At 38.5% G+C, this 15,751-nt stretch overlaps 1 protein-coding gene across 4 annotated transcripts in view; it reads left to right on the forward strand.

Moving 5' to 3' along the window:
* KAT6B (lysine acetyltransferase 6B) overlaps nucleotides 1-15,751 on the forward strand; it is a 191,467-nt gene that overhangs the window by 151,549 nt on the left and 24,167 nt on the right. For all 4 annotated transcript variants that reach the window (XM_040485462.1, XM_040485461.1, XM_040485463.1 and 1 more), the window contains exon 13: nucleotides 1,907-2,000. In XM_040485462.1, the coding sequence (XP_040341396.1) occupies nucleotides 1,907-2,000 (94 nt within the window). The remainder of the gene's footprint in view (nucleotides 1-1,906; nucleotides 2,001-15,751) is intronic.

The following is a 15,751-nucleotide window of genomic DNA, read 5'->3' on the forward strand; positions in this document are numbered from 1 at the left end:
CCTTCCTGTTAGAAAATGGCATTTCTTTAAATGTGTCTGTATTTTAATGTAGATGCTTAATGGTGGCTGCTGTTTTTGGTCCTGCCTTGTCTCAAGTTGGCCTCTGGGTCTAGAGTTGATGGTGTCTGTTAAGGTTTTAGTCTCTGCCTCTCTTCTCCCAGGGGACCCACCATCATACTTAGAACAAGCTAAACTTTTCTCATTTTGTCACAGCTTCTTTTACAGCATGGCAGCAACTACTGTTATCTCTTACTGTACATGGAAAACTCATTCTTTGGCAGTGCTGTAAAACAAAAATCTAAAAAATAAGCATTTAAAAAGTCTAGGTGCATGCAAATTAATCCATATTGTAATGTGCCATTTGGAGTGTGAAGGACTATGGCCCTTTGGGGTTATGCTTAAACCAAATTCTAGAGGTTATAGCCAGAGGAATGTCCAAGATGTCCTAGAAGAGTTCAGTGTAAATCATTCCATGCTTTTGACTTCCCAAACAGATAGTAGTAGATGATTTTAAACAGGAGAGAAAGAAGAAACAGTTATTTTATCCATAGATTAGAATTTAGCTGTAGTAACACGTGTTAAAGGGTAGGGTGGTGTGGAGGGGAGGGTTGGACTGTATTACAATGTCTAAAGGAAGGAATGGTTTGGGACCAAAAAAAATGACATAAAGGAGGAATCCTTTCAATCCACAATACTTGTCTTTTTAGATAGAGTGACTCATTTGTCTGACTTTGCAAAGAATACTAATTACTTGAACCCTTGGCACAATGTGCACATCCAGTGATGGACAGTCCAGTTTCTTAGGGAAACTGACACATGATTTCTTCCTCCTCATTTCTTAGAGACTCCCAAGGACAGCTACAAATGTGCAAGTGTTGGGAGCACATCTTTTTCACAAAGAAGTCTCTAATTCTGCCCTGTAGGGTTTTTTCCACAACAATTTCCTGTGATCTTTCAAATAGGTTCATTAAAGATCTGGGTGTTCTGAAGTTATTCTTTCATGTGGTTAGTACCATTTGTGGTCAGTCTTATTTGTGGTTTATATTTGGCCAGAGCATTCACAACCTCAAAAGCCTTTTCCAGATCTTCTCGGTGCAGGCTCTGGCTGCTTCTGTGTACTCTCAGTTAAATATTGTTGCTCTGATGCCACATCCTATGAAGATTGCAAATTTTTCCTTAACTATAAGAACTGCTTCCCTCCATATTCTTCTCATTCTTCCTTCTAGTTTTAAACTGTTGGTAACATTTTGGCCTCATTTTTGTGTGGAGGCTTTGGGGTTTCTTGTTGCTCTTGTCTTTTTTGTTTTGATTTGTTTTCTTGGTTTGAAACGCAGATTGATTATTTCTCAAGCTTTTTACTTTGAATGTTTATCCATGAGACAGATGTATTTGTGCCGCTCTACCTGCACATACACTATTTTAGTTTTCACTGATCAAGGCAGAAGACAGATGTTACAAATTTGTAAGTTATTTAGCAAGGTAGCCAGCTAAATCCTACCTTAACCCCCTGGGTGACTCTCTGGATGGTTTTTTGGTGTTGTTGTTGTTGTTGTTGTTGTTGTTGTCACTGTTTCCCCACCTCCCAAGTTGTCTGAGCAAAGAAGTCATTTCTTGCATAATGTCTGTGTTCGGTTTCATTTGGCTCATATTTACTTGGATTCTTTATTCATATTTTATGGTACCAACTTTCAAGGATAAAAATGCAAATTGAGAGGCATGCCTGGAGTTGATGGTTTCTTGTTAGCTGATAGTTTGATTGATCAACACAGTAGGATTATTCTGCTTGATCCTGACCTAACACATTGGCTCACCTTAGTGGTCTATTGTACAAGGACACTGGCAGGTGCAGGGAATTGCCCACTTCAGCAGAGCTCTGACATACTTGATCTGTTTCTCCTTCCCTCAGGAAAAGCTTTGCCAGCAGAAGTATAATGTCTCCTGCATAATGATCATGCCCCAGCACCAAAGGCAAGGATTTGGACGGTTTCTCATTGATTTCAGTAAGTGAAGTGCTTTACTCACTTTCATGATCCAGGGAACTGATGGCTGTTAAAGGAAAGAGTAACACATAAAACTTTATTTAACATACTTTGTTGTTTTTATCAACAGATAACAGGTTTTCTTTTTATATTTGCATAGGTTAGAAAATCTTCCTCAAGTGAAAAATGTACTGCTGCTCACTTATTGTGCTCTAGGAAATTGAGACTAGATTTCTCAGCAGTGTCACTAGCTCACAAAGCCATTACCCTGAATGAACCGGCAGAATTACATTCCATTCCATGGTGCTCATGCTCATTAGCACCAGAAGAGGCAATTATTTGTGATTAAAGCTAAAGGAAGTATTATTTAAAAGGATTTTCAGCTTTCTAAAATTTTACCTATAATCTTATCAGTACAGAGCAAGAAAGGGATATCTGTATTTAGAAAAACAATTCTTTAGGTGGCTTATCCGATGAGCCTTTGTACTAGAAATAACTATCTTGTTTTGTTAATTTCCCTTTTTTATTATAGAAATTATTACAATGTTTTATCTAGAGGTTGCCCAAGAAATTATTTTTTATACACAATTGTATCTTCAGAGTCTCTTCGATTAAAATTGGAATCCTCTATAAAAATGTGCACAGGATAATGTAAAAAATATTGGTAGTTTTTCCTCCTTGTTTATATTATGTAGGGTATGTAAATGTAGTGCTAAGGCGACGTATGAAGAATTGATTCAAAATATCCAAGTAACACAAAGGCTAGGTATCTCATGATAATAGTAATTTCTGACCATGTAAAAATCTGTCACTAGGAACGGTGCGCTCCTTCATTAGCAGATTGTAGTCTATCTGATTTTAAACGGAAAGAAGGAAAATGTAGGAAATGACTTCATCTTCATAAGGTGCATATCACATGCAAAAACCACAGTGTAAATATGCTCGAGGAAAATCATCAAGAAGTAATGTTGAGTTCAAATCTATATTATAAGATACTGAAATATTAAAGCTGGGGTATGAAATGACCATATAGTAGTTTTGGACTGATTTGCACACTTTATTGACATTGAAAGATATTGTTCTTTTTTTTTAAGTATTTTTTATTGACTATTTTTATATATTCAGATAACATTTCTAGTTATTAATTAATTATCTTAGTCTTATTTTTTGTTTCCTGATCTAGTTATCCTACGGAAGGCCATCTTACTAGGAGTTTACCATTTTTATCTTACAGAGTTCTAGGTGCAATCACTTCTATGGGCAAGTCCCTTTTTTTGTGTGGCCGCCATTTAGAAGCTGTTCATCAACATTATAGTTTCTACTGTGCATAGCAACCATCTGAGCCTTAACCTTTTGATACTTTGAGTATCTGCATGCCCACAGAATAAGGCAAGCTCCTTGGCTCAGTGTTCAAGGTCTCCCAACACCTAGTTCCAGCCAGTTTTTTGAAGTGTTTTCATGGGCTAATCTCTTTTTCTGTAGATTTTCTGAGCATGTTTCCATATTTTCATTCTCTGTGAAATCCCTTCCCTGAAATGACCACTTTTTCCTTCTCCAGCCTCAGTCTGTTCAGAATCCTACCCATTATTAAGAGCCACCTCAAGAGCCTCTTCTTCTTGATCCCACCTCTTGGAGATTCATCTCATTCCCTTCTTGGCTCCATATCTCTCTGGCATAGCACTTAGACTCAATTCCTGCTTTTGTGGTGATAACTGATGTTGAATGTCATATTTCCAACTCACTGTAAACTCCTTGGGTAACTTCTTCTTTGTTTTCAGTAGGACAGTACAGTCAATAATCTGCATTGGATGTATTTTTTTCTTGTTTTGAATTGAATCTCCAACGTGATATATGGTCACTGCCCACAATAACTTTCCACCTAAAATTAAAAAGGGACTAGTACTGACTGGATAAAAGTGCAAGTCTCTAAATATGGTAGCATCTTATTTGTACAACACAATCTGGTAATGAGGCGTTTTATTTTACATAAGAGAATAACCCAAGAACAAAGACATTCCCTTCAAGTACTAAATCTTTATGTTAGCCACTTTAGTGAAAACTGTATTTGAATCTGCCCTGTATTTTTAAACAGGAACTATGGAGCCCATTGGAACTTTTCTGGATTGCTCAGGGCCATCATGACAAATGCCATCCATTAGGGTGTGCCCGGGTAGTACAGTGCGGAGGGTATATTTTTAGATTTTCTCTTTCCTGTACCCTTGACATTGCCCCTAACATGAGATTGGGTTAAGGAGTGTGGGTGAATGATTTGAATGAAGTTGGAAAGGAGTTGGTGTTATTCCTTCAGAGGAATGGAAACTAGGGGACGGATTTTATAATACTCAAAAAATGGGAACTGGTGTAAGCCCAATAGAAATTAAATTTAAAGCCAAAAAAATTCCTTGGTCACAAAGGTTTTAAAGAAGATAGAGTAGGCTGCTGAAAAAATTGATAGCATCTCCTTCTTTGGAGTCACTTAAAATAATGGTAGATAAATATCTTCCCAGAATGATTTAGATCCAATCTTACAGAGTGAGGAGATAAACCCCATGACCTCTCATAATCCTTGTCAACCTCATAATTAATTCAGAACTCAGGGCAAAACAGATAACCAAGGTTACTGCTTTTCTAAAATGTGCTATGTTTTTAAGGTCCTTTTAATGGTTAGATTTATTTTATTTCTATTTTGTACGTGAGCCTGAGGGACTTTTGGTCAGGGGATATATTTTCAGTAATTCAAATAAAGTTGTAAGGCAGGAAAATGTTTTGTCTATAGTAACTGCTAGTTTAGGAAGCCAAAACGAGATAGCAGTAGGAAGAAAGCTGTCGCTGCCCACTTACACAAAGGATTAGAGATACAGGTGCAATGCATTGTGTAGTGTGTATGTAAAGAACTGCAAATCCAGAGCTTTGAACACTATTCTCCGGGATAGTTCAAATAGGAGGAATGGTCATGTATGGGATCAGATGCTGCCCTTGGAATAAGTTGTCTTCTCTTCCCGGGACAGCCTGTCTCCAGTTAGTCAGAGCATGGCTCCCCAGTACGTCATTTGCAGAACTTGGCCAGAGTGATTTAAGGGTACCAGCTCCCAGCCTGCTTATAAACCACCTCATGGGTTTTGTGACTCTTTGCTCAGAACTTAAGTGGGAAGTGAAAGGAGTGACAAGGTTGAAGCTGGTAGCACATCTCTTTCTCCTGGAATCTGAGTTTCCTTCTCTTAGTCAGGAAATTTTTAAGTCCTCCCCATCTCTGTCCACACACACATACACACACACCTCAATCATGAGTTCATACTGTAACCTTGCATTCCAGATTAACGCCACCACACGGTTTTATTCTATCTTTCCACATTTCTATATTTGTAAGTCTCTTCTCTGACAGTGAGAAACTGGACTTGCAATTATCCACAACATATTTCCTTATGTGCTCAGCCCTAGACTACACATTAAGTAGTTTCAGAATTGCTTACTCATACCATCTAGAAATCCAAACCTCCTAACTAGAGGTCAATATTTGTATATGGGTTTTTCTTTTTTTTTCAACTTTATGTTGAGTGTATTTAGTCAAAATACTGTGTTCAAATGTTACTTGACTTCATTCTTTTTGATTTTTCCACCTTCACTGTAGTTATTCATTTGAAATATAGTTAGGCTTATTTGTTTGTTATCCACATTTCAGTTTTTTCTCTGTCTTTGTTGCCTTTTGTTTTGAAAACATAAAACATGATTTTCAAAGTTAAAACTGTATTAAAGGGTACACTCAGAGAAGTGTCACTTCCCTTCTTCATTCCCTCTACCCACCCCCAGCCCTCGGTTCTTTCCTGCAAAACACCAGCCTCATTGGTTTCTCTTTTATCCTTCCCATGTTTCTTTTTGTACAAATGAGAAGATGTGTGTTTTCTAATTTCTCCTCCTTTCTTACACAAAAGTGATCATACTATAGATAGTCTTTTACAGTTTGCTTTTTTCCAATTAACTGAAAACCCTGGCTCACTCCATTACTACTTCCTAGGGATTTTCTTACTGTCTTCTGTAGCTGCATGGTACTCCAGTCATGTGGATGTCCATAGTTTATGCACCTGCTCCCCTGAGCATGGGCATAGAGGGTGTTCCAGTATTTCACAGTTTTAAAAGGGTGCAATGAGTAGCCTTGGGCACATTTGGACTGATACATACTAATGTAGCAGTTTTAGTTTGTTATGTGTACTGTTGTTTAGGACTCTGCTTGGCTGGGCAGTAGATAAGCTGATAATGAGTTGTCTTTTACTCAGGCCTGCAGAGCCAGAACCCTGCCTGGGGAACAGGATGCAAAACCCATCCTCCTCAACTGACCCAGTGAAAGCAAACTGATTCAGCAGTAGGTTGCAGAATGTTGTGCCAGGTAGTGGTAAAAGAAGTTGGCATCATTAACTTACTGGTGTGTTTGTTGTAAATGCACTTATCTGATTCTAAATTGGATAATGGAGGAGAACGAAAAGAGTGACTTCATTCATTTTTTACCTCTCCGTGAAACGTTTGGTGACATGGGGCACCCTGGTCTACACTCTACTAAACACCAGTGACAAAAATGAAGAAGACATAGTTCTTTCTGGGTGGTCAAGTTCACTAACAAGTCAACAGTTGCTGGATAGTATGTTCGTAGAGTAGATATTGGGAGCTCATAAGAAGTTGCATGAAAACATTCCTGACTAAGGGGATCTAAATCATGACCATGTGAGGAAACACATCAGATGTTTGGGCAACTACAAAAGAAACTCCAGGTAGATGAAAGACTTAGATAATTAACAAAAAATGAAAACACAAAAACTTTTAAAAAGTGAAAAAAGGATATAAAATTATATCGTCTTTGGATGGTCAAGGACATCCTAAGCAATAAGCATTAAACCAATGAAAGAAATCACAAAAGAATATACACATGGGATTGACTATATAAAATGGTAAAATGTATTAATATTTAAAAGCAACCATAATGGGAAAGACGTTGGCAATGCACATGCCAAACAACTCTTTGATGGCTATAGTATTTAAACAAATGTTTAAAAGGAAAGGTTTGATAGTGTTAAAGCATAAACCTTAATAGAAAAACGAGCAGACGACATAGAGGACATGAATGCAGAACGCACAGAAAAGGAGCATCCTTGGTAGCAGCCACACTGCTGACATGTACTGAGAGTCTCCTGTGTGCCAGCCACTTTCCTAAGATTCCTGACCCATCCAACCCTCACAACGCCAATTGAGACATTTTATTCTTGGTATATGTGTAAGGAAACCAAGGCACAGTTAACACAAACAATAAATAGTGCACCTGCAATTTAAGTCCGAGCACTTGGACTCTTAGCCTCTTTGCTCCAAAGTCTGTCAAGTACAAATGGCTAATTAAAATGTGGGGGAAATGGTTGGTGATTTAAAAATATAAATTCAAATAACTGAAAGATTATAATTTTTTGCCTACCAAATTAGCAAAGCCTTTAAAATATACCCATATTTAAGTTGACATAGATGGACACTGTTACATTTGCACTGTAAAAAGTATAAATTGTTAGACATTTTCCAGAACTTTGACAGTATATATCAAAAACATCTGAAAGGAATTTATTCTAAGAAAATCAACATACTTTAATCAGTATGCATTAATTTCATATTTAATGTAACAACATGTTTTGTGTTATTTTTTTAAATACTGGACATCCCTCCTCACTTCACCCTCTTCCCCAATTATAGCAATATAAACTCATAGTAGAAAGTTAGAAAAACATAGATAAATTACCAAGAGAAAATTAAACCCCTCAGACTTGTGGTACTCAAAGAGTTAATGTTTTAGTATATTGTCTGTCACAGTGTCATTATTTATTAATAGAAACAAAAACTGAAATAGCCTTGATAATTCAAAGATAAGAGAGAACCATTCCCCTGAGAAAATTGTGGTACATCCATATAATGGAGTATTATTAGCTACTTAGAATTAAGAATTATGTTCTAAAGAATTGTTAATAAAATAACAAGATGCTTATAATAAGCAAATTTCAAAATTGTGTGTGTGCGCACACACACATACACATATATATGTTCTCAATTGTGTAAAAAGTATACGCAAAGAAAGTAAAGAAACACAGTTCTAGATCATCTCTAGAATTAGAATTACAGGCAATTTTTCTTTTCTTACTCATACTTTTTACTGTAACTAAAAAGAAAACTAAGAAAAATCTGTGAAGGCCTGACCTAGGGGAGTGTGGCGGTGAGGCTACATGGAAACAAGGCAGGTATTTTCCTGTTTATTCTGCAGCAGGTAGAACTCTACCTGGCACCTCGTGGTGCTGAGTCAATGCTAGATGAATGGATGAATGAACTGAACTTGGAAAGGTAGTGAGTGCAGCTTTGATCATGTTGCCTTCACTTTGATTTTGAAGATCCGCATGCAGCTTTCCTTGGAGTTTGGAGCTCAGCAGGGGTATGCATTAAAAGGAGCTACTGGCATACTGGCATAGTGGGCATTCTGTGGTAGTTGAAACCATAGTTGTGGGTGAGGACAACCCGGGGAGAGTGTAGGGAAACAGCGCTGAGGGTGGAGTGCTTGAAGTTCCAACATTTTAGGGACTAGGAAGGGTTTTGAGGATGAGGAGGTTATCAAGGAAATTGAGAAGGGTCCAGAAGTAGGAAGAGGATTGAAGAGAATGGTTTCAGGGAAGCCAAGAGGTCAGCCTTACAACAACAGTAGTCAAAATCATAGCTGATCTTTGTGGACCACTTAAGTGTGTCAAGCACTTGTCACCTATCTGAATTACACAGGTTAATTTGCTCAATCCTTGCAGAGACCTAAGGAGGTTGGTTACTGTTATCATCTTTCTTTTGGAGGCACAGGGACACTAAGAAACTTGTCCAAGATCACTCCCCAGCCAGTGTTTAGTGCCCCAGAGAAGATTAATACACAGTGTAAGAAATATACTTTCGAGGACTGTGATTTGAGTGGAATTTAAAAAGTGAATTCAGAAAGCTTGACCATCAAGGGCTGGGGACACAGGAGCCTGGCTTTTGTTTTTAAACTCCAGAGATTGGAGCATTGGTGGAAAGAAGACTGGGGAGTAGTGATGGAAAAAAACAAAAAGTGATATCTAGATGGGTTGTTTAATACAGATTCAGAAGATGGGGCGCCTGGGTGGCTCAGTCGGTTAAGTGTCCAACTTCGGCTCAGGTCATGATATCACGGGCCATGAGTTCGAGCCCTGCATCGGGCTCTGTGCTGACAGCTCAGAGCCTGGAGCCTGCTTCGGCTTCTGTGTCTCCCTCTCTCTCTGACCCTCCCCCGTTCATGCTCTGTCTCTCTCTGCCTCAAAAATAAATGAACATTAAAAAAAATTTTTTTTAAATACAGATTCAGAAGAGGCATTTGACGAAATTCAATCTTCTTTCCTAATTTTAGATAATCATACATACTAACTAGAATTATAAGAATTCTAAATCTTATTATTAACTCTTTTTCTTGTTTGTTTTAGCCTTGGCATAATCTTGGAGAAGCTATAAAGGGCAGATGATAGTGGGTCCAAAAGTCTACAAACTTACACCTTTGGTTTTTTTGAGACTAGTATATAGGCAACATGTTTATCAGTTACATAAATTATCTGCTAACTGTACATTTAGGCTTTTTTTTTTTTAATTAGTGTCTGTTTATTTGTAGACTAATCATGTAAGCTTATAAGCAGCTTCAATTTTTGGCTTTCTTTATCCAATATTAAAATATCCTGTAATGTCTCAGGGTTTGTCCTTCATGGAATAGGACTCAAGAGGAAGTAGGAGTGATTGAATTAGGTACTCATTTCAGAAGTCTCCTTTACTGACCTTCTCTGTGATTTAAATAGAGGGGTTTCACTGTGGGTTTCATGAGGAGTATCTACTATTTAAAAACTAAGTCTAGGGGCGCCTGGGTGGCGCAGTCGGTTAAGCGTCCGACTTCAGCCAGGTCACGATCTCGCGGTCCGTGAGTTCGAGCCCCGCGTCGGGCTCTGGGCTGATGGCTCAGAGCCTGGAGCCTGTTTCCGATTCTGTGTCTCCCTCTCTCTCTGCCCCTCCCCCCGTTCATGCTCTGTCTCTCTCTGTCCCAAAAATAAATAAACGTTGAAAAAAAAAATTTTTTTTTAAAAATAAAAACTAAGTCTGTATTTAGTGAGTGCTGCTGGAAGGTGGGTGCAGATGACCCAGTTTTGTGCCTACAAATTATGACTTCGGTCACATTTTAAGTATAGTTAGCAATGTTCTATGTACTTCTCTTTTCTTAAAAATGGCGCACCCACACATGCGCATAAGAAAATAAAAATGTAAGAAAAATAAAAAATATAAGAAACCTTGAGTACAGCTTAATATCTAGTTTTTTTTCTCACTGAGAATTAGCAGGTTAATCTTCTACACCTTATTCTTTAGCCCTTTTGGTTCTAATGACAGGCATCTATCTCTTAGTTAGGTACCTAGAAAGTCCCAGGCTTATCTTTTCTTAGTCTCCTTTTTAAAACTCTTGGCTGGTTTCCTAAGGAAGTGCTCCTTAGAACAAGAAAGCATTTTCTACCTGGTTTCCCGCTTCCTACTTCTCTGCCCTTCTAGGTCCATCAAGGAGGATTAGAAAGAAAGCTACATACCTCATCTCTACCTAGTGATCTTGAGAGGGTAACCATATCCTCTCTCAAAGAGAAAACTTCTTCCTCCACATCTTAGATCCTACTGGCTTAAATGTTGTAATGTACGATACCTAAATTCAGGAATACATGTCATAGTAGTTGAGATTGTCAGCTAGCAACTTCCAGTTTTAAGAGTCTGCCTTCTAAATACAATTTGAGTTAAACTTAAGAATACTTTTATTTTTTAAAAAATAGAACTACCCTATGACCCAGCAATTGCACTACTAGGTATTTATCAAAGGGACACAGGTATGCCGTTTCAAAGGGACACATGCACCCCAGTGTTTAGAGCAGCACTATTAACAATAGCCAAAATATGGGAAGAGCCCAAATGACCATCGATGGATGAATGAATAAAGAAGATGTGATACACACACACAAACACACACACACACAATGGAGTATTACTTGGCAATCAAAAAGAATGAAATCTTGCCATTCACAACTACGTGGATGGAACTAGAGGGTATTATGCCAAAAGAAATTAGTCAGAGAAAGACAAATATCATATGACTTCACTCATAAGAGGACTTTAAGACACAGAACAGATGAACACAGGGAAGGGAAGCAAAAATAACTTAAAAACAGGGAGGGGGACAAAATAGAAGAGACTCTTAAATATGGAGAACAGGGGCACCTGGGTAGCGCAGTCGGTTAAGCGTCCGACTTCAGCCAGGTCACGATCTCGCGGTCCGTGAGTTCAAGCCCCGCGTTGGGCTCTGGGCGGATGGCTCAGAGCCTGGAGCCTGTTTCCGATTCTGTGTCTCCCTCTCTCTCTGCCCCTCGCCCGTTCATGCTCTGTCTCTCTCTGTCCCAAAAATAAATAAACGTTGAAAAAAAAATTAAATATGGAGAACAAACAGAGGGTTACTAGAGGGGTTCTAGGAGAGGGGATACTAAATGGGTAAGGGGCATCAAGGAATCTACCCCTGAAATCATTGTTGCACTATATGCTAACTAACTTGGATGTAAGTGTAAAAAAAAAAAAAGAATACTTTTATTCTTTTATTTTTTATTTTTTAAGAAATTAAGTTGAATACAAACCAAGCTATGACAAACTTTGATTTTGTTTGTTTTATTTTGAGAGAGAGAGAGCATGAGCATGAGCCAGTAGGAGCAGAGAAGGAGAGAAAGAGAATCCCAAGCAGGCTGTGCACTGTCAGTGCAGAGCCCGGTGCAGGGCTCAAACTCGCAAACCATGAGATCATGAACTTAGATCAAGAGATGGATGCTCAACTGACTGAGCCACCCAGGCACCCCTAAGTAGGAGTGTTAATTTAGGAATCCAGTTGGTTGGATTCTAGTAAGCCATGTTTTACCTGACTGTTGGTAAACTCTAAGGAGCTGAGACTGTATATACAGGGGTCACTAACTTCTCTCTGAAGACAAGTCAAGTATAATTTCAGGATAAGCAGATTCTTCCCAGAAACTGGGTTCTAGCCTGACAAGCCCTGGTGACATATCCCATTTCTCTAGCAAGAGTTTCTGTGCGTTGCTGCACTTTCCTTTGGGTGATCTGAGAATGGTTATAGGTAAGCTCAGATCGTAATACCGTGGCCAGAACTCAGATGCCTCTCACCTCATCCTTAGCAACCTTTTCCTTTTACCCCAGCGAGACATGGGAATTTTGTCTCATCCATGATGGGGTAGAGGTCATGAAGCACACAATTGGGACATCGTTTCTCCTTTTAGGTTGCAATATAAGTATTTCACTCTCCCCCATTTCTGAGCCCCATAAGCCAAGCATCAAAGGTGTGTTTGAGGGACTGTAACAATGGCTCTTGGAGACATGTTATATGACTTAAACCCTCTTATTCCCTGTAAACAAATTGAATAAAGGAGCTATAAATTTGACATGTGGTATTTATTTGCTTATGCAACTTTTGCTTAATCATTTTCTCTTTTTTCAGTGGCACTGACCATAAAAAATGCTAAAGGCTGAGCAAGTGCAAAGTCATTTAGAAAGTTGCATGGGTCTTTCATATATTTGTTGTTTATTGCCCATTTCCTTCACCAAAAGTAAGATTCCCAGGGGTAGAGACTGTTCTCTAGTCCCACCTCCTAGAAGAGCCTGACACGTAGTAGGGCCTTACTTATTTGTTTAACTAAATGTTAAATGAATTACCATGAGGGGAGCTTTCTTGATGTGCTTTCTCTCCCCATATGTGATTCTTATGAAGAAGAATTTTGTTTTATTAGAACATCATCAGTCAGCTGTTGGTTCACTTCCTTGCAAATGCTGTCCGGTGTGCCCTGCTCCTTTCGAGGTCTGGTGCTTTTGTTTCAGTGCAGCCTCTTCAAAAGAAAGAAGATTGCCATTATCCACTATAAACCTCAGGCAGAGATGAGGGCTGTGACAGAATTCACAGTTACACACGGTTGGAGAAAAACTTCTCTTTTCCTGACTTTTATCAGATAATTCATTTCTTTATGCATTTATTTTGGAAGGAAAACTCCAACTTTACTGTTCAGGAACTGTCAGGAAAGCTTTTTGCTTTGCGTAACTTTCCCTGGCAGCTCACCTCCCCGGGTGAGCGCAGTCAAAGCGATCACTAATGAATAGTAAGTTAGGCTTTTGAAATGGGGCTCAAGTCTTTTGCAGCCTTTTCTGAGAGAGTAACCCGTCTCCACACCTCCACCACGACACTTGATCAGACCAGCAGCTGTGTCTTCAGAGTTTTGCTGGCTTTTGTTAGACATGTTTTGACTTCTAGAATCAAGTATAATTTTATATTATAATATTTTAATAGGATTCTAGTTTATAATATGATAAGGAAAATGACTACTTTTCCTTATTTTCTCATTATGTTGCGCTAAAAGCCTTTGCCATGACTGTTTATTACACTGGGCTGAAATGCAATATATTTTAATATGTTAACGATAACATCAAAGTTGAAAATTGAGCTCTCCGTGATTTATTCAGAGGTTGACTGTTACCGAATGCATTGAAATGAGTTGCATGAGGCATCTTTTTTTTTTAACAAAGCTTGTCATAAATAAGAGCAAATAAATATAGCTCTTATGCAATAGTTTGTATTCATTGTTTCAATGAAAACATTGTAAATATGAAGCATACAGTCTGTAGCTACCATTTTGCCTTACATAGTTCCGAATTTTTTCAAGATTTGGCACGCAGGTGGATTTTTACTAGTCTTTTGTCTGTTTGGATTTCTAACATTGACCGGCATTTGTAGTGAGTCATTTCAAAATACTGCTACCAGGGAAATTCTGTTCACGTAATTAATATCGACAAACCTGTGTTCAACAGTAAATGGAACCTTAACAGCACCATCACGAGAGCCAGGCTGATTCACTGCTGAACTCCAAGCCATGAGCACAGTGGGATGCACATAGTAGGCGTGCCAAAGAAAAATTTGTTGTGGGAGTGAGTGAATAAAAGGCATGCACAGATCTTATCTGTGCTCTTCTCTGTGTCCCTGACAACACCTGCCTCATTCACCTGGCTGCCTTATGGCAATTGGTGCTTAACCTGAGATATCTACCCAGTCACTGTGTTTTCCACTTCTTTATACCCTCCTCACTTCCTTCAGGAAACATGCTTTACGTGGGCTGTACCAGGGTTGGCCTAGGTGATAAGGATAAAGGATAAAGGTGAGGATGAAGGATGCCAGCCTTGCCCACAGAGCCATGGGTGGTGGTCAGACACACAGGATTCATCCCAGGTGTGTGATGCTCTGTGTTTGGGTGCCACACGGGGTTGTGCCAGTACTGAAGGGGAAATGCCTCCAACTCCCTTTTCATTTTCCCAGTTAAGCAAATGCATCATCAAAACAAGATCAAGAAAGATTTTGTTCTGATTGGTTGAGATTAGTACTATACCTGGTTTTAGTTTCGAGGGAACCATTCCCCTTAAACGTATTTTCCAGCTTGTAGAATTATGTTTGAAACACAATATTCTAAGGTAATAGTTGGATGATGTCCTCTCATAATGGTATTTCTATCCAGCACATCTATAATTTCAGCTGTCTGTAGGGTAGTATTTTTTTTTTCCACATCAATTTGTTTTGGGTGAAGCAAAAGATTTTCTCTCATTTGTTTAGAATTCTGGTAGGAAAATACGAGTTAGGAATCTGAGTTTTTTCCTCCACCATCAATTTGTGGTTAGTTTGTTTTTACTGTAGTACTAGTCCTACATTTTTACATGTACTAATACAAAAACCTCTGTTTTGTAATTTTTTCTATGGAGTCCTGCTTTGGGTTAACATCGTAGAGGAGCTCCTTTTTTCAACAAAATTGTTTTAAATTAAAATTTTAAATGCTTTCAAATAGCTGAGTGGATTAAGAGCAATTCAGTTATGCATGTAACTATTTGTCCACATTGAAAAAATATATATAATGTGATTATATAGCAGGAGGAATTGAGAAGGTGTTGGTGACATCTTGAGAAAATATAGGCAGACCTTACTGTATACGATATATTTGCATATATCCTTTTTGGGGGGCAAACTGAATCATTTAAAGTGAAGTAGAGTTCTTAATGTAAAAAGGAGCATTTCTTCATTCATACTAGACAACAAGGAAGAAAAAATTACTAGGGTCTTGTCAAAAGGATTCAGGATTTAACTTGAAGAGGTTCCCACTGGACAACGAACATAACAGTAAGGACAACAATTGCGATTAAAACTCATTAAATGTTTAAACTCACACATTTGTAATAACATTTAAAAACAAATTAAGGGGCTCCTTGGGTGGCTTAGTTGGTTAAGCGTCCAACTTCGGCTCAGGTCATGATCTCACGGTTCGTGAGTTCGAGCCCCACATGGGGCTCTCTCCTGTCAGTGCAGAGCCCGCTTTGGGCCTCTGTCCCCCTTCTCTCTGACCCTCCCCCATTTGCTGTCTCTCTCTCCTCTTCCTCTCTCTCAGAAATAAATAAACATTAAAAAAAATTTAGAGGATGATAAGAATCAGTTCATTATCTTAAAAACTGGCAAAAAAGCATTGAACTTGCCTTTCCTATATGAATGATACCACTAAGTAACCAAATAGTAAATGAGGGAAGACATCCTTTTTTTTTTTAATAAAAAAAAAAAATGATTACTATTTTTTTTTGATAGAGAAAGAGACAGAGTACAAGTGGGGGAAGGGCAG

The sequence above is a fragment of the Herpailurus yagouaroundi genome, unplaced genomic scaffold, assembly GCF_014898765.1.
Source record: "Herpailurus yagouaroundi ecotype Mexico unplaced genomic scaffold, PumYag 163, whole genome shotgun sequence".
Taxonomy (NCBI): Eukaryota; Metazoa; Chordata; class Mammalia; order Carnivora; family Felidae; genus Herpailurus; species Herpailurus yagouaroundi.